The sequence below is a fragment of the Pan paniscus genome, chromosome 6, assembly GCF_029289425.2.
Source record: "Pan paniscus chromosome 6, NHGRI_mPanPan1-v2.0_pri, whole genome shotgun sequence".
Classification (NCBI taxonomy): domain Eukaryota; kingdom Metazoa; phylum Chordata; class Mammalia; order Primates; family Hominidae; genus Pan; species Pan paniscus.
Window position 1 is genome coordinate 176,691,419 of NC_073255.2, and position 25,031 is coordinate 176,716,449.

At 41.7% G+C, this 25,031-nt stretch overlaps 1 protein-coding gene across 4 annotated transcripts in view; it reads left to right on the plus strand.

Moving 5' to 3' along the window:
* TBXAS1 (thromboxane A synthase 1) overlaps positions 1–25,031 on the plus strand; it is a 185,574-nt gene that overhangs the window by 63,136 nt on the left and 97,407 nt on the right. For 3 of the 4 annotated variants that reach the window (XM_034965090.3, XM_034965091.3, XM_008965963.4), the window contains exon 4: positions 13,040–13,136. In XM_034965090.3, the coding sequence (XP_034820981.1) occupies positions 13,040–13,136 (97 nt within the window). Of the gene's footprint in view, positions 1–13,039; positions 13,137–14,877; positions 15,048–25,031 lie in introns of those variants that run through there. The other variant, XM_063606123.1, reaches the window with a different exon arrangement.

A 25,031-nucleotide genomic window follows, 5' to 3' on the forward strand; every position in this document is an offset into this window, starting at 1 on the left:
GACACTCACAACTGTGATCTGCAGTAGCGTCTACCCCTTTCCTCACTGAGCCTCCTGCCACTTCCACATGGACATTCCATGGCAAAGGTCAGACTTGAGAGTAGGACAGCAGCTACCCTGTTAGCATCCTCAGTCTGCTGGGAAATAAAACTGTCACGGAGACAAGAAATTCTCAGATGCTTGGCATTTAGCAGTTGTCAGAGAAGCTGAAAGCCCTCATCAGTTCCACCTGAAAATCAGAAGTTTCCCAACGTGCATGGCTTTTTTTTTTTTCATTTGAGACAGAGTCTTGCTCTTGTCACCCAGGCTGGAAAGCAATGGCGCAATTTTTGTACTTTTAGTAGAGATGGGGTTTCGCCATGTTGGCCAGGCTGGTCTCAAAATCCTGACCTCAGGTGATCCGCCTGCCTCGACCTTCTAAAGTGCTGGGATTACAGGCGTGAGCCGCTACGCCCGGCCTGTGCATGCCTTTCTGTTCCTTCTGCTGATGTGGGGGGTGTTGGGCTCCTGTCAGGGGCCTCCTGATGCCCCGTTGGGGCACTTCCTCGCTCAGCTTCCTCGTCCCTGACAAAGTGGCAGCAGCAGGGTGTGGCCCATGGAAGGTGACCATGACCAGCATTTTCATTAAACTTTACTGTTCGGACAAACTATTCTCATCTGACCTCATAACGGTCTCTTTAATCATAGAAACAGTTTCAAGAAGGTTGATTTGCTCAAGGTGATACAGCTGTTAAATTACAGGACAAAGCCTTGAGCCCAAGTTCCTAAGACTCTCTGACACCTGCAACTGTGGCACTGCCAGCCGCCACTCTGCCTCTGACAGTCTCGGGGGACCAATCCAGTGACAAATTCTCCCTCTCCTCTTTTTTTTTCATTGTAGAAGTCACATGCGCTCATTATAAAACACTGAACGTTCAAGGAATAGATAAGATGAAAAGGACAGTGCCCCGTAATTTCCCACTCCAGATCTATGCCCTGTGAGTCAGGGGTCTGACACAGAGTATGTGCTCAATAAATGCTTTCTGAAGGGACTAGTTAATAGAAAGACCGACTATTATTTATTAACAGAGCTCCCCATACTATTTTACAATGTGCTTTTCCATTTGGCTGTGTCATTTGGACATTTTTTCATGTCGGTGCCTGTAGGTGACCCCCTGCCCACCACCACCAGGAACAGTCTATAGCTCGGTCACCCCTAACAGGGGCAGGCCTTCTGGAAGGAGGCCAGGCAGCCCCCAGGCTAATCCCAACAGTCTATTCTACTTAAGTTCCCAGAAGGCGGCTGTGAACTATTTTGGTTTAACTGACTGGTCAGTTTAAAAAAAGAGAGAAAACCACTAATTAAACAAGTCAAACAAGTGGTTATTTTTGTCTACACAATACTTCACTGATTTGCCTACATTTTCTCTTCAACCAGGTGCTTTGGAGTTGAATAAATGAATTCTTAATTGCATAGCTAAATGTAGATGAATAACTGGTTAAGAATTTCTTGCCCGGAAAGGAGTCTATATGTAAGTTTGGATTAGAGTGAACCAAGGCCTTACCTCTTTAATTGGGCTGGGGGTTTTCTGGTCCATTAAGCAAGAATATGCTCTAAATCTCCACCTTTAAAAGCCACAGTCTGCACAGCTGGGAGCCTGCCTGCTTTCCCTTGCACACCTACCCAGCACTGGAGCGAGTTCAAAGACAGGCCACCCGAGCTAAGAGCAGTCACTGGAATAGATGACAGCATGCTCACCACCAAGGACCTGGGCTGGGGTCAAGTCCCTGTCTTGGGCAAGTGACTTTGCCTCTCTAAGTCTCAGTTTCTTATTCTGAAAAGTGGATAAAATAATGGCCTCATCCATTTCCTATGAGAATTACATGAGGAAATACAGGCAATGCACTTAGAATGAAGCCTGGTCAATAGTAAACACTCAAAATAAATGCTAACAATTGTTGTTAATCTCAAAGACTTGAGAAGAATCTACAACCTCTGCAAATATTTCACTAGTATGAGAAGTTTCTTTGCACCCTATAGGAAGTAGACCTAAAATTCAAACACCCCATACTTTAATTTCCTTTCAAATTTGTAGGAATTATAGGATTTACAGTTCCAGTAAACTACAGAGATAACGTAGTTTTCACTCCCATATTTCAGCCATGGCCCAGAGAGTTTCAGAAGTTTGCACCTGGAACGGATTTCTGTGTGAGTGGTATGGCTGGATGAACCCGGATCCCACTTGCTAAGCTGTTGCATATTAATCTCCAGGACCCATGCCATCTCAGGGAGCAGGAAGACACTGCCTCACATTCACACCATTGTGCAATACCAAGATCAGGCCCTTCTAGGGAAGTAAGCTTTGAGAGGCAGAATGGCACTGGGAATTCACAAGGTTGAGAAGAAAAAGGGGCACCATACTAGTTAGGACTTCCTGATTTCAAATTATGGGAAACCCAACACAAACTAACTTTAGCACAAACTAACTAATGTAAGCTAGGAGGATGGAATGAAGAGCTGCAGGAGGAAAGTTTGGACTCTATCTTGTGCTTTGTAGGCAGTCTGTCTATCTGAAATCTCTGCTGGTCTCTATTAGCTCCTTCTGCAGACCGGCTCTCTCCATGTGGTACAAAAATGGCTGCCATTAGCCCTAGATTAATATATTCTCAGTTTAGCAGCTCCAGGAGAAAGTCAGAGCTTTTCACCCCAGCATCCATGTAGAAATCCCAATGAAGGATCCATACCGGCCTGGAGTGGGTCATGTGTCCACCCCTTGGACCAGTCACTGTTGCCAAGGAGATGAGATACTAGGATTGGCCATGCCTGGGTGGTGAGCCCACCACCATGACCAGAGGGGCAGGGTTCTATCACTGAGAGCTCCTTCAGAACTGCATGGAATGCGGGGGTGGTTCCTCAAGACGTAGTGGGCACACAAAAGCAGGTGAGCCATCCCAGACACCCAAAACGAAAGCTATGTGTGCCTAGGACACACTTCCCTTACATTTTTTCTCTATTCAAGGTCTTTTCAGGAGCTCCTCAAACTACAGATGAGCGTTTTTGTAAATATAAATTCACAAGATTACACAATTTACATGTAAAATGGGACCAGTTTTCTCACGAGATTCATAAACCAGCTCTGAAGCAATTCTAAAGGAATTGTTGCAAAATTGTTTTTAGCATTAGCAATATTACTACAAAAAAAAAAAAAAAAAAAAAAAGAAGCAGGAAGACTCCCAAGGTGACTACTTGGAAGGACAACTTTCATTTGAAAGTAGAAGTATTATTTTGTTTCTTTAAAAAATCTAGATTATGCGTAAGATTATTATGATAATAACTAAACCAATACAAATATATTACCAAAAGTTGTGTGTGCCCTACAGTGTAATTGCTTTCCTTTTAGATCTAAGAATTTAGGGAAATGAGAATGGGTGTGAACTTTGGTTAAATATAGAGCAGGTTTTCACCCAATCAGATTGGGTCCACAATCTGTCAATCACATCAGGATCCCCTGGGAGCTTGTTAAAATAGGAGGTGCTTGGGTCCCACCCCAGAGACTCTGGTCTGGTAGGTCTGGGTAGGGCCAGGCATTATTATTTCTGAATGCTCCGCAGTTGGTTTTGACAAGCCCTCGAGGCTGGAAACCATGGCCCTAGGACAGCATTTCTCAGAGTATGGAAAGGGTCCTCTTGCATCAGAATCTGAGAACTGGTTAAAATCAGATTCCTGGGCCCTACCCAGGCCTGCTAGATTAGTCTTGGTAGGGAGCTTGGCTGTGAATTTAGAGTTTATTAAGCTCCCCAGTGACTTTTAAAAATTTTTTAATTTTGAAATAATTATAGATGGACAGGAAGTTGAAAAAAATATGTATGGGGAAGTCCTATGTTCCCATTACCCAGCTTCCCCCAATGGTAACCTCTTGCGTGACTATAGTACGTTATCAAAACCAGGAGAATGACCCTGGTATGACCCACAGTGCTTATCATATTTTTTCCAGGTTTATATGCACTCATGTGTGTGTGTGTGTGTGTAGTTCTATGCAGTTTTATCACCTTTGTAGATCTGTGTAACCCCCACCACAGCCAAGATAAAGACTATCCTATGACCATAAGCTCTCTAGAACTACCCCTATATAGCTACATGCACCCATCACCACCCCCATCCCTAACCCCTGGCAACCACTAATGTGTTCTCCATCTCTATAATTTTATTTCAAGAATGTTATGTAAACAGAATCATACAGCATGTAATCTAATGATATTTGTTTTTTCAGTCACAAAATTCCCTTGAGATTCATCCAAATTTGTGCATGTAACAATAGCTTGTTCTTTTTTAAATTGCTGCATAATATTCCGTTGTATAGATGTACTACAGTTTGTTTACCCATCTACCCAATGAAGAACATTTGAATTGTTTTCAGTTTTTGCCTATTACAAAAAAAGCTGCTGTAAACATTCATGTACATGTGTTCTGTGAATGTAAGTTTTCACGTCTCTGGGACAGATGTTCAAGAGTGCAATTGCTGGGTCATAGCATAAGTATGTGGTTAGTTTTATAAGAAATCGCCAAAGCAGCTTTACGGTTTTACCTTCACATCAGCAACTTATAAATGATCCACTTTCTCCACATGTTTGCCAGCCTTTGATGTTATCACTATTCTTTTAAAATTTTAGCCTTTCTGATAGATGTGAAATGATATCTCATTGTGGTTTTAATTTGAACTTCACCAATGGCTAATAATGTTAAACATCTTTTCATGTGTTTACTTGGCATCTGTATATCCTCTGTAGTGAAATGTCTGTTCATGTCTTTTGCCCATTTTCTATTTTATTTTTCCATAAGTTATTGGGGGTACAGGTAGTATTTGGTTACATGAGTAAGTTCTTTAGTGGTGATTTCTGAGATTTTGGTGCACCCATCACCTGAGCAGTACACACTGCACCATATTTGTGTCTTTTATCCCTCACCCTCCTCCCACTCTCCCCAACCCCCAAGTCCCCAAAGTCCATTGTATCATTCTTATGCCTTTGTGTCCTCATAGCTTAGTTCCCACATATCAGTGAGAACATAGGATGTTTGGTTTCCCATTCCTGAGTTGCTTCACTCAGAATAATACTCTCCAATCTCATCCAAGTCACTGCAAATGCTGTTATGTCATTCCTTTTAATGGCAACATAGTATTCCACCATACATATATACCACAGTTTCTTTATCCACTCATTGACTGATGGACATTTGGGTTGGTTCCATGATTTTGCAATTGTGAGTTGTGCTGCTATGAACATGCCATGCAAGTATCTTTTTTGAATAATGACTTCTTTTCCTCTGGGTAGATACCCAGTAGTGGGATTGCTGGATGAAATGGTAGTTCTACTTTTAGTTCTTTAAGGAAACTCCACACTGTTTTCCATACTGGCTGTACTAGTTTACAGTCCCACCAGCAGAGTAGAAGTGCTCCCTGATCACTGCATCCACGCCAACATCTACTGTTTTTTTAATTATTATTTTTTGATTATAGCCATTTTTGCAGGAGTAAGGTTGTATCACATTGCAGTTTTGATCTGCATTTCCCTGATCATCAGTAATGCTGAGCATTTTTTCAATTGTTTATTGGCCATTTGTGTATCTTCTTTTGAGAATTGTCTATTCAGGTCCTTAGCCCACTTTTTGATGGGATTGTTTGTTTTTTTCTTACTGATTTTTTTGAGTTCATTGTAGATTCTGGATATTAGTCCTTTGTCAGATATATAGATTGTGAAGATTTTCTCCTACTCTGTGGGTTGTCTGTTGACTCTGTTGACTGTTCCTTTTACCATACAAAAGCTCTTTACTTTAATTAGATCCCAGCTATTTATCTTTGTTTTTGTTGCATTTGCTTTTGGGTTCTTGGTCACGAAATCCTTGTCTAAGCCAATGTCTAGAAAGGTTTTTCTAATATTATCTTCTAGAATTTTTTATAGTTTCAGGTCTTAGGTTTAAGTCTTTAATCCATCTTGAGTGAATTTTTGTATGAGAGATGAAGATCCAGTTTATTCTCCTACATGTGGCTAGCCAATTATCCCAGCATCGTTTATTGAAAGGGTGTCCTTTCCCTACTTCATGTTTTTGTTTGCTTTGTCGAAGATCAGTTGGTTGTAAGTATTTGAGTTTATTTCTGGGTTCTCTATTCTCTTCCATTGGTCTATATGCCTGTTTTTATACCAGTATCATGCTGTTTTGGTAGCTATGGCCTTATAGTATAGTTTGAAATCAGGTAGTGAGATACCTCCAGATTTGTTCTTTTTGCTTAGTCTTGCTTTGGCTATGCAGGCTCTTTTTTGTTTCCATATGCATTTTAGAATTCTTTTTTCTAATTCTGTGAAGAATGACGGTGGCATTTTGATGGGGATTGCATTGAATTTGTAGATTGCTTTTGGCAGTATGATCATTTTCACAATATTGATTCGACCCATCCATGAGCATGAGATGTGTTTCCATTTGTTTGTTTCATCTATGATTTCTTTCAGCAGTGTTTTGTAGTTTTCCTTGTAGAGTTCTTTCGACTCCTTGGTTAGGTATATTCCTAAGTATTTTTATTTTTTTGCAGCTATTGTAAAAGGGGTTGAGTTCTTGATTTGATTCTCTGCTTGGTCATTGTTGGTGTATAGAAGAGCTACTGATTGGTGTACATTAATCTTGTATCTGGAAACTTTGCTGAATTTTTTTATCAGTTCCAGGAGCTTTCTGGAGGAGTCCTTAGGGTTTTCAAGGTAAACGATTGTATTGTCAGCAGTGACAGTTTGACTTCCTCTTTAGCGATACGGATGCTCTCCTTTCTTTCTTTCTTCCTTCCTTCATTCCCTCCCTCCCTATCTTTCTTTCTTTCTTTCTCTCTCTCTCTCTTTCTCCCTCTCTCTCTCTCTCTCTTTCTTTCTCTTTCTCCCTCTCTCTCTCTCTCTCTTTCTTTCTCTTGTCTGATTGTTCTGGCTAGGACTTCCAGTACTATGTTGAAGAGGAGTGGTGGGAGTGGGCATCCTTGTCTTGTTCCAGTTCCGAGAGGGAATGCTTTCAGCTTTTCCCCATTCAGTATTATGTTGGCTGTGTGTTTGTTATAGATGGCCTTTATTACATTAAGGTATGTCCCTTGTATGCCGATTTTGCTGAGAGTTTTAATCATAAGGGGATGCTAGATTTTGTTGAATACTTTTTCTGCATCTATTGAGATTATCATGTGATTTTTGTTTTTAATTCTGTTTATGTGGTGTATCACATTTATTGACTCGCGTATATTAAACCATCCCTGCATCCCTGTTATGAAACCCACTTGATGTTCGTGGATTATCTTTTTGATATGTTGTTGGATTTGGTTAGCTAGTATTTTGTTAAGGATTTTAGCATCTATGTTCATCAAGGATATCGGTCTGCAGTTTTCTTTTTCGGTTGCATCCTTTCCTGGTTTTGGTTTTAGGGTGATGCTGGCTTCATAGAATGAGTTAGGGAGGGTTCCTTCTTTCTCTATCTTGTGGAATAGTGTGAAAAGTATTGGTACCAATTCTTCTTTGAATGTCTGGTAGAATTCTGCTGTGAATCCAGATGCAAGTCCTTAGTCAGGTAGGTAGTTTGCAAATATTGTCTCCTAGCCTGTAGCATGTCTTTTCATCTTCTTAACAGTGTCTTTGAAAGGGCAAAAATTTTTAATTTTGATCAAGTTCAACTTTTTGATTTTTGTCCTTTATGGATTATGTTTTAGTGTCAAGTCTAAGAACTTTTTGCCAAGCTCTAATTTTCAAAGATTTTTTTTTACTTTTCTCAAAGTTTTATAGTTTCACATTCTACATTTAATTCTGTAGTCCATTTTGAGTTCATTTTTTGCATAAGGTATGAGGTTCATATTTTGCCTATGGATGCCAATTACTCTAGCATCTTTTTTTTTTTTTTTTTTTCTCACTCTGTCTCCCAGTCTGTAGTGCAGTGGCTTGATCTTGGATCACTGCAACCTCCACCTTCCAGGTTCAAGCAATTCTCCTGCCTCAGCCTCCTGAGTAGCTGGCACTACAGGTATGTGCCACCATGCCCAGATAGTTATTTGTATTTTTAGTACAGATGGGGTTTACCATGTTGGCCAGGATGGTCTCAAACTCCTGATCTCAAGTTATCCACCTGCCTCGGCCTCCCAAAGTGCTGGAATTACAGGCGCGATCCACTATGCCTGGCCTACTCTAGCATCTTTTGTTGAAAAACCTACCCTTCCTGCATTGAATTGCTTTTGTATCTTTGTCAAAATTATCAGTTGAGCATATATGTGTGGGTCTACTTCTGGGTTCTCTATTTTGTCCCATTGATCTATGTGTTTGTCTTTCTGCCAATACCACACAGTCTTGACGACTACAGCCAAGTTTTGGGATCTAGTAGACTGATTCCTCCCACTTTATTCTTTTTTCAAAATTGATTTAGTTATTTTAAGTTCTTTGTCTTTCCATATAAGTTTTGGAATAAGTTTGTCTACACCTACAAATATTCTTGCTGAGACTTTGATTGGAATTGCATTAAACTGATATGCCAGTTTTGGGAGAATTGATATTTTTACATTGTGGAGTCTTCCAATCCATGAACATGATATGTTTCTCCACTTAGTTCTTCTTTTATTTCTTTCATCAACATTGTAAATGGCAATGTGCTTTCATTTGGTTTACACATGTTCATTGTTAGCATATAGAAATGCTATTGACTTTTTTTTGTATGTTGATCTGGAATCCTGCAACCTTGCTGAACTCACTTATTAGTTCTAAGATTGTTTTTAAATTTTTTAGTAGTTTCTCTGTAGATATCATGTCATCTCAAAATAGGGACAATTTTATTTATTCCTTTTCAGTCTATATGCTTTTCATTTATTTTCTTGCCTTATTGCACTGGCTAGAACTTCCAATACTATGTCAAATAAGAGTAGTGAAAGAGGACATCCTTGCCTTGTTCCCCATCTTAAGGAAAAGCATTCAGTCTTTCACATTAAGTATGACATTAGCTGTAAGGTTTTTGTAGACGCCCTTTATCAAGTTGAGGAACTCCTCTCTATTCCTGAGAGTGTTTATCATGAACAAGTGCTGGATTTTGTCAAATGCTTTCTCATGTCAACTGATATAATCACATAATTTTTTATTTTTCAGGCAGTTAATATGGTGAATTATATTGATTGTTTTGAAAATATTGAATCAGCCTTGGACACCTAGAATAAATACCACTTGGTTTTGGTATATAAGTCTTTTTATATAGTGCTAGATTTGATTTGTTGAAGATTTTTGTGTTTAAGATCATGAGAGATATTGGTCTATACTTTTCTTGTAGTATCTTTGGCTGGTTTTGGTATCAGAGTAAACCTGTCCTCATAAATTGAGTTGTGAAGTGTTCCCTCCTCTTTTATCTTCTGGAAGATATTGTAAAATTAGTGTTAATTCTTCTTTTAATATTTGGTAGAATTCTTCATTGAGAATTCTACATTAGAGAATTGTACTCTCTAAGTACATTGAGTACCACATCATAGGGTGGTGTAATTTTTGCTTCAACCATCAAGTATGATTTAAGAGACTCCAAGGTATCCTGGCCTGGAGATGTGTTTTTCAGGAAATTTTAAATTATGAATTCAAATAAAAAAATGAATAATTAAAATTTGAAATTTAATTAAAATTATTAGTAGTTTTGTGGTTGTAAGATTATTCAGATTGCCCACTTCATCTTGATTGTGCTTTAATAGTTTGTAATTTTCATAGAATTGGTCAATTTCTTTCTAGTTTTTAAATATATTAGTCTAAAGTTGTTTGTAGTAGACCCTTATCCTTTTAGTAGCTGCAGTGTTTGTAGTGATATCCCATTTCATTCCTGATGTTGGTGTTTTGTGTCTTCTCTCTTTTATCTTTGTTAGTCTTGTTCGAGGTTTATCCATTTTATTGATATTTTCCAAAGAACCAGTTTTTCGTTCATCAGTTTTTCTGTGGTTTTTGTTTTCAGGTTCATAGAGTTCTGCACTTTTTTTTTTATTATTTCCTTTCCTGTGCTTGATAAGGTTCTTTGTTCTTCTTTTTCTAGTTTCTTGAGGTGGGAGCATAGACTATTCATTTAAGATCTTTCCTCTTTTCTAAAGTAGCATTTAGTGCTATCAATTTCTCTCTCCACATTGCTTTAGCTGCAGCCACACATTTTGATATATTATTATCTAGTCATTACATTATATTCACCATTATAGTAGTGTATTTGTTCTCTTTTATTCCTTCTGCTCCTTGTTTCATTATTCTTACCTTTTTGTGGATAACTTGAAGATTTTTCAAAATTCCATTTTGGCTTATTATAATTTTAAAATAGTTTTTCTTAGTTCTTGTGTAAATACACATATATAATTTATCACAATCTATGAGTATGAATGCCTTACCATTTTGAGTGATATGTAGAAATCTTACTTCCATTTTGGTCCTTTTAGCCTCCTTACTTTTAAAATATAATTGTCTTAAGTATATCTTCTAAGTGCATTGAGTACCACATCATATGGTGGTGAAATTTTTGCTTCAACCATCAAGAATGATTTAAGAGACTCCTGAGAAGGATAGTCTATTATTTTTATCCATTTCATTGTCCTTTCCTTTCTGAAGTTCCAAACTTTCTTCTGTTATCATCTCCCTTTCCTTTCTGTTTGGAGAACATCCTTCAGCCATTCTTTAAGGGTAAATATGTGAGTGACAAAATCTCTTAGTTTTCCTTCATCAGAGAATGCCATTATTTCCACTTTTCTCCTGAAGGATACTTTCACCAAATAGATGACTTGTGATTGACAGTTATTTCCTTTCAGCACTTGAAAAATGTGCCACTTCCTTCTGGCTTCCATGGTTCCTGATAAAAAAACCTGCTGTCCTTTGAACTGGTGTTCCCTATAGATAATACATTATTTCTCTCTGGCTGTTTTCAAGATGTTTTTCTTTCTTTTTTAGTTTTCAGAAGTTTAACTATGAGGTATCTTGGCATGGATTTCCTTGGGTTCATCTGAGTTGAGATTCACTCAGCTTCTTGAATATGTAGGTTTATGTCTTTTGCAAAATTCAGAAATTTTCAGCTGTTATTTCTTCAAGCCAAGGTGACTTTTAAGCACATTGTATATTTGAGAAACATTGCTCTGGAGGGGGGTTGAGAGATCCAAGGACTCTCAAATTGTATGCAGAATGCTGTAAGTGTCCACAGCTTTCATTAGATTCTCAAAAGACTCCATGACCCTCACCATACATTTTATAAAAGAATTGGTTTATGGCCTTATTGAGTTGTTTTTTGTTTTCTTGGTTAAAATCAGTAAAAACAAACAAACAAACACAAAAAGTAGTTAGTATTCTTTTCTTTCTTTGTACCACATCTGTTGAATTCCTGTTTCTCAAAGATTTTCCTGACAATTTTGGAAAATACGATGACTCAGGTAAATGTTTTCCAAGTGCCTAATATGTGCCAGACAAATATTTTTATTGTTTTCCATAGTTAATGAGAAGGAGAAGAATTTAAAACAATTAGTGTCATTTGGGTTTATGAAAAGTTCTTGGTAAATAAGTGCTAGAGTAAAATTGGCTGCTTTTCAATGTGACTTTCCCCTTTAAAATCTGTTCCTTACTGCTCTGAGCTGGATACACCAGCGATCAAATTACATCCCTGAAAGTATAATTTCATACACTGAAAACATGTCATTACACAGTGGGCCGCTTGTCATCACTCTGGCTTGCTTTGCACAGTTGGTAGTCCGGCACTCACGGTTCCCCCAAGCAGGCTTGTCCCTGGCTCAGCTGCTCTAGCTGATTCCTCCAGCCAGCACACCCTCACCTCCTTTGTCACCCCTTCTTCCTGGACTAACTCTTGCTCATCTTCCAGAACTCAGCTTGGGAAGCACCACCTCTGGGAAGCCTTCAGTCTCTTTTCTCCAAGCATTGAGTTGAGTGTGCCTCCAGGGTCACTCATGCCTGCCAGAACATCACGCTGTATGTTAATTGCCTAATTGTCTCTCCTGTCAGATAGTCAGACCCTTGGAAACTGTGACTGGGTCTTGATTTGCTTTCGTGCCCCCAGTACTTTTGTAAGTATAATATGACATGTGTTTACGCTCTATCTCCAGTTAGAGTTCACGCCACCAGCTGACTGACCGACTGAGCCTTTCATCCATATTTTCATTAATGTCATTAAGTATCTGTTGAGGGCTGGGCACAGAGGTTCATGCCTGTAATCCCAGCACTTTGGGAGGCCAAGGTGGGCGGATCACTTGAGGTCAGGAGTTCAAGACCAGCCCAGCCAACAAGGTGAAACCCTGTCTCTACTAAAAATACAAAACTTAGCTGGGCATGGTGATGGGCGCCTGTAATCCCAGCTACTCAGGAGGCTGAGGCAGAAGAATCGCTTGAACCCGGGAGGGGGAGTTTGCAGTGAGCTGAGATAGCACCACTGCAGTACAGCCTGGACAAAAGAGCAAGACTCCATCACAAAAATAAAAATAAAATTTTAAAAAGTACCTGTTGAGCTCCTTTATATATAGATGTGGCAACCAGATATTCAGTTCTTCCCAAGCAGGTTTAATCTTTCCTCACAAGCATCTGTTTATTAATTCACTTTAGACTTTTTCTGAGAATTGGTATAAAGGTTATTGGTCTTCTCTTGCTAGAATTCCTATCTTTCCGTTTTGGGGAAATATGGATAACACCGGCCTCTGCCATTTTCCTTCTTTGTCTTACTACTGGATCTTATGAACCCTTCATTATTACATTTACATGTATAGCTCTGTCTTTCCTATTAGGCTGTAATAAGCTCCTTGGGCAGGGAGTGTATCTTATTCAACCCAGAGTCTCCAGGGACCGGTGCAAGGTGGCATTCCATGAGTGCTGGTGGAAAGAAATTTGATGTTAGATCATCACAGCTATATGGTTGCTTATGATTGGAACATACGTTTCCTCATCGTCTCCATACCTTTACTTCCTAGTTATCTTTTATCCCTCATTCTAAGCCACTGTGAACTCTTTTTTGGAAAGGAGAAATGGGTAATGCAACACATTTTAACGCTTTTTTTATTCCTCCCAGGTACTATCTTGGTCGTCGGATGTTTATTGTTATTTCTGAGCCAGACATGATCAAGCAGGTGTTGGTTGAGAACTTCAGTAACTTTACCAACAGAATGGTACGTAGTTTTCTTTCTGCATATAGATGGATGGGGAATTGTTCTCAGATGGAGACACTGCATGTCAGATCCAATGGGGATGCAATCAGGCCTCTGATCAGGTTTATGTCAGTTCCACTCAAAACTAAGCTCCTCAGTGAACTCGGTTTTTCAAAAGAGATCTATGGGACTGGTACAAAAGAGTAACATTTACATTTAAGAAATGCTTCAAGAAAGCTAAAGCTCAAGGGAAGCTGAGGCTATTAAAAATGCTAAAACCAAGAGGGTTTTCTAAAGCTGGGTTCAAAGCCGGGGGAATCCAGAGGGCACAGGCCAAGTGACTGACGGAGAATGAGCTAGGCTAATAAATATCAGTTGGAAAGCAAAATTTTGAGTTTCTTGCACTTACATCTTTCCCAGAAAGTATAAGAGTATTAAGTCTGGAAAGGGAAGTCAAGCAAAATTAGGAGAGAAATTTGTCCCCTAGTAAGAGAAGGAAACTTTAAGAGGGCTCCTTTACATTAGGTCAAGTCTCCAGCCTACATGCATGTACATATCCCTTTGTTTTTGGAAAGTAAATGTCCTACTATTTATCTTTGATGAGAAATCCCAAAGGATGGGCGAGGTGACAGAAAATGGCAGAGATCAGGCCAGGCACAGTGGCTCATACCTGTAGTCCCCACACTTTGGGAGGCCGAGGAGGGGGGATTGCTTGAGTTCAGGAGTTCGAGACCAGCCTGGCCAACTTGGCAAAACTCTGTCCCTACAAAATTACAAAAATTAGCCGGGTGTGGTGGCACACATCTGTAGTCCCAGCTACTTGGGAGGCTGAGACATGAGAATTGCTTGAACGCTTGAATCTGGGAGGCTGGGAGTGGGAGGCTCCAGTGAGCTGAGATCGCGCCACTGCACTCCAGCCTGGGCGACAGAGACGCTGTCTCAAAAAAATTAAATAAATAAATAAAAGAAATAAAGAATGAAAAAATGGCAGATATCAGTGCTATCCATTTTCCAAAAATAGGGAGATAGGCATTCTAGCAGAGAAGACCAGTAACCTTTACATTGATTCTTGGAAAAAGTTTAAAGTGAATTAATAAACATGTTTGTGAGAACTCAGAGAATCACCTTGCCAACCATTTTTGGGGGGTTCCAATTAGACCTCACTTTTCATTCTTTTAGGGAAGTAGGTATTCATTCTTTTGTTGATTATGTGGCAAACTTTTTCATACCTGCCATATGCCAGGCACTGTGTAGGTGCTGACTGTAAAGAGACAGTGTCCCTCGAGGAACTCTCGGTTTAGTGAGAGAGGCAGACAAGGAAAGGGACCAGCACAATGCAGTGTGGTGAGTGCTCCTGAGGTGGGGAGCCCAGGCCACCAGGATGCAGACAGAGGAAAGCTTATTGGGTGTGAGGTGCTTGGGGCTGAGTCTTAAAGAAATTAGAGAAAGTCCCCTTCCCTGTGTTCCGAACTAGGTGAGCCATCCAGAGTGTGTCCTTGTCATCGCAAGAGCTTATGAGATGAGTACAGTTATCATCTCTATTTTATAGACAAAGAAACTAAGGTTCAGAGAGGCTAAATGATCAACCCTGGTAACATGGCTTAACACGAGGAAGAGCAGGGATTCATGTGCCATCTCTCAACTTAAGTCTAGAGCTCTTTTTACTGCCAAAGCTGTGACAGCTGCCTCAGTGACATTTCAGGATGTCAAGGTTGAGTGGAGTAATTGGCCACTCACCCAAAATTTGCTCATCTTCTTCCAGCCCCAGAGCATCATGCCCAACTCCAGCCATCACGTGGCCTCTAGAGGGATGTGTCCTGGAGGGAGGCGGCTGGCCTGCTACCTCCATCCCTTCAGGATGGCCAAAGGAATTGCAGAAGTTTAACTGCTTCTCTGCTGCCTCTAGATTCTCTTTCCCAAACACTGCATTGCTATCTCCTCGCTCAAAGTCCCCTGGAAGCCGTCTGTCAAGAAACTGATTCTGATTATTAAATGCAGCTGTAGCTTGTTGCTCCATCAGCCTCAGCAAGGAGTGCTGATTAAAGAAGTTGGAGAAGCCAGTAAGTCAAAGTGCACGGACCACCAAGCCACATCCTGGCAAGCAGTAAAGGCACTCCCAGGAGCCTGTCATAGCACTTGAGACTGTCTGAGCCCCTAAGCCATGAGACGGCACTTGCCAACTGGTGTTTCCATATTTCCTCCCATGACACCAGGACATGTGACCCTGAGAGCTGACCTAGGAGAGGTCAATGATTTGGCCTGCTAGGGGCAGACATACTCAATGCACATGTCCAAGCAAGGAGGACACAATAATATTGCCCTCAGCTTTGATCAATTTCTCCTCCAAGCCATTTGTCTGCCGTTCCTAATTTCTTTCACCATCCCCTCACCCACCCCTCCACCCAGACTAGGTCCAGTGGCCCAAACTCCAAAGTAGAGTTCCAATTTTCGTCCTCTTCCACTCAGCACAGGATTAAGCCTTCAGGACTAAGTTCAAGTTCCCTAGACGATATTTAAGGGCCCTTGTGTCTTAGATCCATTGTGTGTGCTCCACCCTGTCTCTCACTGCTCCCCAATACAAATCGTCACTCCAGCCTCTTCCTGCTCACCCTCACCTGCGCTGGAGAGACCTGACCTCTGCCTTGCTCACGCTGACACTGCCTCAGAATTGAAGGCAGTGTAACAGTGGGGCTCATATTGATTATGACGTGAGCTTGAGCACATATCTTTTTTTTTTTTTTTTTTTTGGAGACACGGTCTTGCTCTGTCACCCAGGCTGGAGTTCAGTGGTGTGATCAGAGCTCACTGCAGCCTCAAACTCCTGGGCCCAAGTGATCCTCCCACCTCAGCCACCTAGGTAGCTGGGACTGCATGTGTGTGCCACCATGCCTGGCTAATTTTTTTAAAAAAAATTTGGCAGAGATGGGGTCTTACTATGTCGCCAAGGTTAGTCTCGAGCTCCTGGCCTCAGGTGATCCTCTCACCTTGGCCTCCCAAATTGTTGGGATTATAGCCCTGAGCCACTGTACCTGGCCACATTTCTTAACTTAAAAAAGAGCCGGGGCAGCTCTTTTTAAAAATATCTGTGGAAAGTGGAGGTGAATCAACATGACTCAGCAGAAATGGTCACAACCAGTGGCAGAACTTCTTATTCTTGGCCTCCTCTCAAGGCCTGGAGTTGGGGGATATGATCCACCTTACTGGGCTGTCATAAAGCCAGATGGGATCATGCATATAACCTCTCTCTCTACACAGTACTTGGCAGGTGACACATTACTGCTTCTCACAAGAAAACCCTCCACCTCTTCCACACCCATCCAAACTCTTGCTGTTCTTCAAGACACTCCTCAGATACTGCCTCCTCCAGGAAGCCTTCCCTGCCTCCATCCACATGCACTTTTCCCCTTCCCTGAACTCTGGCAGCGCTCACCATGTGTGTCACTCATTGTCACAGTTGATCCCCTTGTGCCTTCCACTATTTACAGTAAAGGAGGATATGGCTTTCACTCTAGCTTGATTATTAGCTCTTTAAGGCCAAGAACTGTATCTTGTATTTTTTTTAAAACCCCATGACATAAACACATATTGACTCTTCAGCATCCAATATATTCTTGTTCCAACTGAATGGAATTTCCATCAACTTGACATTCCTCCCAGAAGAATGAGGTATTACTTGAACCTGGAGTTGCAATATAGTCTTCTTCGTCTCAGTCATTCACAAACACGTAAAAAGACCCATCATAGATAAGATCTCCAGGAAACCCCAGTGTTTATAGTTTTCCATCTGGGAATGCATCCACTTATGTGTAGCTTTGTTTATGGTCTTTAAGCCAATTCCGTATCGATGGTAAAACAACCCTTAGTGACTCAATTTTTTAAAAAACAGTCTTTAAAGTGGGATTTTCTCACAGGTTTTTGAAAGTCAAATTAAATTGGGTTCTGTGGTTCCCTCTTATCCATATGCTTATTTATCTGCTCAAAGAACTCAAGGAGATTAGTGAGACGTGATTTCTCCTTACTGACACCACGTTGCCTTCCCTCTAATAGGCCATGTTTACTTAAGCGTTCAGCGATTCAGCTTTATTATACATTCACTCGGTAAACATTAAACGCTTACTCCATGCAAGCTGCTACCAAACGGTCCCTTGTGATACAGAAAATACCTCGGCATATTAGTTTGATAAATTAAGTGAAAAGGAATTTAAATAATGCATGCTCTCATTCTCCAACAGGGAGAGCCCATCTCTGCTTACAAATTCAGGCTTGAGTTACGTGAGTTTTGTCCCTGGACAGCCTGGTGGAGAAGGGCCCTCATTTGGGAAGCTGGATTTAGCTCTGAAATTTGACATGAGCTGTAAGCATCCCATGAGGGATCCATAGAGCATATTCACTGGAGGTGGGGGTGATGCAACAGGGAGCTCCCTGACATACAACAACATTGAACAAATGTGTGAATTCAAATATCATCCTGTGAAATATTCTTTTCCAAACTCCAGAACACTGGCTGGAGCAGACTGTGGGTTGGATCCAGAGTGGCAGTTCTTAACGTCATGCTTTCCCATTCACCGTTTTTGGGCCTCTGGAGTCTGTGCAATGTCTCTGCTTCATCTTGCTCATTTTCCACGTGGACCTTGTAGGTCTCTATCAATGTCCTCAGTCCTTCCTGAAACTGCTCCATGATGGTGCAACCACAGCTTATCATTAAACCCAAATCAATCTTCTTGGCACTTATAGAAGCTCAGTCGTCCTGGTACATCAGTACTTGGATGTTTCTATTTAGATATTTTCAATGAGCTCTTCTTTGCTGTCAGGTACGGTACCTAATGAAACCATAGGGCAGCTCTTTTTTAAATATCTGTGGAAAATGGAGCTGAGTCCACATGACTCAGCAGAAATGGTCACAACCAGAGGCAGAACTTCTTGTTCTTGGCCTCCTATCAAGGCCTAGAGTTAGGGAGCTGTGGGAAGGGTGATAAGAGGTAAGCCAGTCTTTGGCCCATGTTAGCTTGGTCTGGTCAGATAGGCATGTCAGGGATGTGTCAAAACACTAAGCCTACTGCTTTGGAGATGTGGGTTCTGGTCTGGAGTGGCAGTATGGAGTGCCATCTCTCAGGTCCTCATGAGCAACACAGAGGTCACCTCTCCAGGCACAGGTCGAGCCACACCACTGACACACAAGAGTCACGTCCAAAGCCATGTGATGGACGTGGTGGGTGGTTTTATCCCGAACCATCAATACCCGGCACCCTGGCTGCCCCAGGTTCAGCCTCTCAGGGGCTGCTTCACTCGCTCTCCACACAGCTGTGAACATTGCAGGATGAGTCACTGTGAAACCACAAACTCCTTGGCATTGGTGAAGATGACTAAAGTTATAGGCAAATTAGTCACTGGAAACCTTCCTGTCCTCTGTATCTGCAGCAGCCTCCTATTGAAGGAAGAAAAGAGTATGTTGGCTCATTGCAGAGCTAATTGGCAAGGAAAGCTCAATTCAGGGCTACAGGTGAGTCAGACTCCCTTGTGCGGGGGCCACAGGGACCCGCCTGCTGGCATCCATTGAGGAGAGAGGGGGCCTTGGCAGACTTGCCATAAAACCGCCCCCCTTGAACTCATTCCTACACCTGTAGCCACTGACAGTTTTTGAAAACTGTTCACCTGGAGTTCCTGGTTCTCTTTCTCTTAAATCAAACATTGAGTAAATGAAGACACTCAGATGTTCAAACATGTGCATCAAGATTTTAGTTGTGAGAGTGGTTGCCATGCATGACCTAGGGAAGCTCTCATGGCTTCAGTCAAACCTTGCCAACTTTTTTTAGCTGTGCATTTCTTGAGAAAGGTCAACTCACATTACGGGTCTACAGCTCTGAGCAAGGGAGAAGTTCTTCCTGAAAGCACAAACAGACTACAGAGGGCAGTGAAACCAGAAACACAGGTGTGCAACCTCATTTGCCTGCCCCCGTCTCTATTTTGAGGCCTCTTTGTTTTATGTGACCTCCCTCTCCTTCTCTGCCGCAATCTTCTTCTTATAACACCCACTTTCTTCTTTTAATTTCCCCCTCTTCTAAGCCATAGCCCAGTGGTATGGCGAAAGGTCTTTGCTGTGCATAGGAAACCCTCCAATCTGAACTGGAAGCTTCCTGTTGCAGGATGGGCTGCCCCATTGGAATTCCCAGGTGACAGTCACAATGGGATGCCTGTCCCCTGCAGGTCTCCCATTTCACCTGCTTTTCTAATGTCTGGACATGGCTAAGTCCTAGAAAAGCCAGATCCATGGCATTACATTTAATCAGTACAACACACTGAGCTTCGTTTCCAACATGGTAGCTAAGTTTTAATTCTAACATCTTTAAAAGTACTGAGTGTCTTGTGATGCCTTGGGAACACAGGAATAGTGTTAAGTGGTGTTGATTCTCAATGCTCAAATGTACTTCTCTCTGCCTTGCAGAGATTTTTCTAAAATTTCAAGACCTTGTTGAAAATGATTTCATATTTTTGTGCCTTACTAGACTCTTGGTTCAGCAGGAAGCTATCTTTATATATTTTTTTAACAAAAAGAAGTGAGTAAAAGCTTGCTCTGATATTTATGCCGTATTTCCCTAACTTTTGTGGTGGCAGAAGTAGAAATAACTGTGTAAACCAGGAGATTAATATCTACAATTTAGGCATGAGAATAGAGAAATAAACCATAAAATCAATTCTTATCTCTCAATGGATATATTCCAGAACATTCCATGGAAATCAAGTCACTAAGTCCTGATCCTCCCTGTCTTTCTCTGCCCCAATCTCCTTCTTATGACATTCCCTTTCTTCTTCCCATTTTCCCTCTTCTAAGCCATAGCTCAGTAGTATGGTGAAATGTCTTTGATTTTAGTTTAAAGAAATGAAATCAGATTCCAGATTTGCTACCTCTTATTAGTTGTGTGACCTTCAGACAATCCTTTAACCTCCTGATTCTCAATTTCCTCCTGTGTAAAATACATTAGACTAGCTAATCCCTAAGGTCTGTTTGGTGCCCAGTTCACGTGACCGTTGGCAGCCACAGGGAGCCACGGAGTCCCACCAGCGTCCCATAGAGCCACTTGGAGCTTCAGGTACAAGGAACAAGCTCCCTCTTAGGCCCCCTCAGGAAAATTTATTCTCACAGCCAAGCATGTCAAGTGCGATATCAGGAACACCCTTGTCCTTCTTGAACACTGCTTCTGGCCAGAAACTCTGCTGAGATCTGTTGGAGAGTTTCCTCCAAAGATAAGAGTTAACAAGCCCCCGGATTCCCTTCCCCGCTCAGGAGGGGCCCTCACTGTCAGCTTTGGGGCTGATAGAAGCACAGTTCCAAGCGCCTGGCTTCCTCCTTCTCCCCAGTGGATAAAATGCTGGAACTCCGTCAGGCAGGACTGCCATAATTAGAAGAGGCCCCTTTCCAGCGGCTGAAGCTGACTAGGCAGATAGAGCCCAAATTTGTTTTTAGCCACCACATGCCCCTGAGCTGACCCCTCGAGCTGTGGACACATCTCACAACCTCACCCGGAGGCCATTCTCTCAGGCCAGTCACACTCTCCCACAAAGAGAGCGAAGATGATGTCATCTCTATGGCCACCTTCTACCAGCAGAGGGAATTAATGAAAACTGACATGTAGAATAGTAAGACCACTACTGTTTTCATTTTTGGTATTTTTTTTTATATTTTAATTTTTTTATACTCTATTTTTAGTAAAAGGGACACGTTTACTATTTCAAACCACCAAAATATAAGCCCTATTTGGTTCAAATCTTTGTACAGCCAGATAGCAATAGACATAAATTGACAATGGCCTCAAGTATAGAATTTGGGGTTATACAAGTGACAAAATTCTTGAGTCTCAGTTGATTATAATATAATGAGGGGACAGTGCCAGGTCTTTCACGTCTCCAGGTGGGAAGGGGACAAGTTGCACGGTGGCTGTCCTCATCTGTGCCTGGTTATGTGAGAATTAGAAACAATGTTTGTAACAGTGGTACCTAGTCTTTGTGACCGTGGTCCTCTTTTTGATATTAATATTTTTGCAGACTAGTTGGCATAAACAAGTTGGCTCTCTGTACTCACATTACAACCACTGAGGTATAACACTATCTCTCGGAGTCCTTAGAAGAACCTCGCTCTGTTCAGCTGGCCCCTCAGCCCTGTGTGGCTGTTTCAGAACTGTTGATCATCTGTCAAGGCATCCCAGAGATCATCTAGATCTTGAGTCCATTTCTTGCATGTTCCAGAACACAAGAAAACATTTGTGGCTATAGCTTCATATTCTATCATGCCTTTCATCCCTTTCTCCCGATAATACATGAACTCGGTTACAGCAGAAATGCATTCCATGAATTTGCAACACTCTGGAAGGAGCCAGTGGTTCTTGTGTGGCTTTACCAGGCCAGTTGAGAATCACTGGGCTGGCGCATGAGAAACCTTCAATAAGTGGCTGCTGTCTTCATGCATCCATGGAATGCCGAGGTGTTGGTTTTCTTCAATAACCTGCTCCTCAGGGCAGTGTTTCCTAATTGCTGGAGAATGACCCAAGAGTTGATGAAATAATATGAAAAGTACTGTGTTTGCTGTAAGATGGATAAGTATTGGTGATACAGGCCACCCCACTCCCACCCTCCATTCTTTGTCTTGATAGTTCCAGTCCCAGTACAGCACCTGGCACACAGTAGTTGCTCCATCATTATTCACAGCATAATCACAGACACCATTCAGAGCAGAGCTTGTACAGCCCTAAACATAAAGTGCAGCAAACCCAGCTCAAGATCGTTGAAAATAGCAGCCATTCAGCTCCTGCTGTGGGATGGCCAGGGAGGGCCAGAGACTGTGGTCTTGACACATTCTGTGTGGGGTTCATCCACATCTTCCTAAATGCCCAAGGCATGGCTATTTGAAGCAGAGCAAGTAAAGACAACGAGGGGCCCCTCTGCTGGGTTTTCTGTCCCCCTCTGGCTGCCAGCACTAATCTACCCTTTGAAGAGGGGCAGAAGGTGCAAAGTTAAACCACACTTTCCTCTCTTACCTGTCGTCACCCCTCTAATGACTTTTCACTTTCTCTACTCACCTTCTCCTTCCTGCCTCTTTTAGAAATGGGAAACAAAGGGCCCATAGGCCCTAAAAGGGGCCACCCTTTGAAGGAGGAGACATGACCACAAATGTTACCCTTTGACATCCTAATGGGATCCAAGTTAAAAAAGGAAGTTTTTAACCTGGTCTCAGAGGACACTTGCAAGAGATGCCAAGGAAGGCAGTGTGATCATCCTAAGTCAAGCAGCCTAACATGAGCCTGTGAGAGAGAAACTGCAATCCACCCACGTGTCGTCATCAAAGGGCGGCAACCCCAGTTACCAGCTTGAGATTAAAAACCCAAATTAAAACAGGGCCAAAGGATTCCTGTCAGCTCTTAACACCTCTCTTAAAATGTGGCCACTGTCTGAAAACCATTGTTTAGCTGATGAGGTCTAACTTCATTACACATCACAGTAGGACACTCCTTCCTGAGACCAGGCACTGCTCCCATGAGTGCAGTAGGACAGACCTCCTCTGTTCCTGACGATGATACCCCAATACAGCCCGACAAGCGTGTGCTCAATGAAGGTTCCCAGATCTTTTTAATGCAACTTTCTGCAGGTCAGGTTGCTTCCATCACATGCACTGAACAACCAAATTTTAAACCTAAATATGAAACCTTGTAGTTACATCTGTTGATTTTCGTCTTGTTAGTGTTCATCCAGCATTCAAGTCTGTCGAAATTAAATGTTTATTATTCCTTAGTATTTTTTTAAATTGAAGTCACTTCCATACACAAACCTTGAGTGTAAAGCTCAATGTATTATTGTCTATGTATTCCCCTATGTGACACCACCCAGATCAAGACACAAACATTTCCAGCACTCCAGAGGGTTCCCTCATGCCTCTTCTCAGTCAACCCATCCCTACCATCCAGAGGAAACCACTCCTCTGACATCAATTTGTATAGATTTCTCTTTTCCTGCTGTTGAACTTCATGTAAATGTAAACTTACAGTATGTATCCTTTTGTTCTGGCATCTTTTGCTCAACATAATGTCTGTAAGAGTCATCCATACCACGTATTTAGATTAATATAGCCAGGTGTGGTGGCTCAGTCCTGTAATTTTGCACTTTGGGAGGCTGAGGCAGGAAGATTGCTTGAGCCCAGGAGTTCGAGACCGGCCTGGGCAACAAAGTGAGACCCCTGTCTCTACAAAAAAAAATTTAAAAATTAGCCAGGCCCCGTGGTGTGTGCCTGTAGTCCCAGGTACTCAGGAGACTGAGGGAAGAGGATGCCTTGAGCCCAGGAATTTGAGGCTATAGTGAGCTATGATCGTGCCACTGCACTGCAGCCTGGGGACAGAGCAAGATCGTGAACATAGTCTGCATTTTTCATTGCTATGTAGCATTCCAATGTATAGAAACACCACAGTCTATTCCTCTGTCAATAAACATATAGGTTTCCAGTTTTTTGCTATTATGAATTAGGTTGTTATATCAACAGGCATTTATGAACACCTAGGAGCGGCATCGCTAGCCCACGAGAGTAGGTGCATGGTGGGTTTTTGTACATACTGCCAAACAGTTTTCCAAAGGGGTTGAGCCAATCTATACTCCCATAAAGTGGAGTTCTAGTTGTTCCAGTCTTAGCCAGCACTTTCATCTTGCCATTATTTTTCACTGTAACTATTCCAGGGGCTGGGTAGTAGTGGTATCTCACCGCAGTTTTAATTTGTATTTATCTGGTGACCATGTCATTGAGAACTTTTTCTTTTTCTTTTTTTTTTTTTTTCCCGAGATGGAGTTTTGCTCTTGTTGCCCAGGCTGGAGTGCAATGGTGTGATCTCAGCTCACTACAACCTCTGCCTCCTGGGTTCAAGCGATTCTCCTGCCTCAGCCTCCCGTGAAGCTGGGATTACAGACATGTGCCACCATGCCCGGCTAATTTTTGTATTTTTAGTAGAGACGGAGTTTCTCCATGTTGGTCAGGTTGGTCTCGAACTCCTGACCTCAGGTGATCTGCCCACCTTCACCTCCCAAAGTGCTGGGATTATAGGCGTGAGCCACCGCGCCCAGCCGAGAACTTTTTCATATGCTCTCTGGCCATTTGAATAGTCTCCTTTTTAACAACGTGCCTGTTGAGTCTTTGCCCCCTCCCCCACTTTTATTTTAAGGTGTTTGACTTTTTCTGATTGACTTGTTTTTCTTTGCATGTTCTGCCTTGAGTCTTTTGTCAGATAAATGTGTTGTGAATATCTTCTCCCAGTCCATGGTTTGTGTGTTATTTTCTTAATAATATCCTTTGATAATAAAGTCCAATGTATCAAAATCTTCTTTTGTGTTATTGCTTTTGGTATTCTCTTTAAGAACTCTTGCCTTATATACAAGGTCACAAAGATATTCTCTTGGAATCATTATGGTTCTACCTCTCACTATTGGGACTATGATCTATCTCCAGTTAACTCTTGTGTATAAAGTGAAGTATGGATCAAAGCTGATTTTTTTTCTCTGTATTAATACCCAGTTGCCCCAGTACCACTGTTGAAAAGACCACCCATTCCCCCTTGAATAGCACCTTTGTCATAAATCAAGAGATCATATGTGTGAGTCTACTTCTGGATTCTGTTCCATTTCAATGGTCTGTTTATCCTTGCACCAATATCACACTCTCTTAAATAGCATAGCTTTATCATTGATCTTGAAAGATGGCAGTGTGGCCAGGCACGGTGGCTAACGCCTATAATTTTGGGGAGGCCAAGGTAGGGGAATTGTTTGAGGCCAGGAGTTTGAGACCAGCCTGGGTAACATACCAAGACCCTGTCTCTACTAAAAAAAAAAAAAAAAAAAAAAAATATATATATATATATATATATATATATATAGTTAGCCAGGCATGGT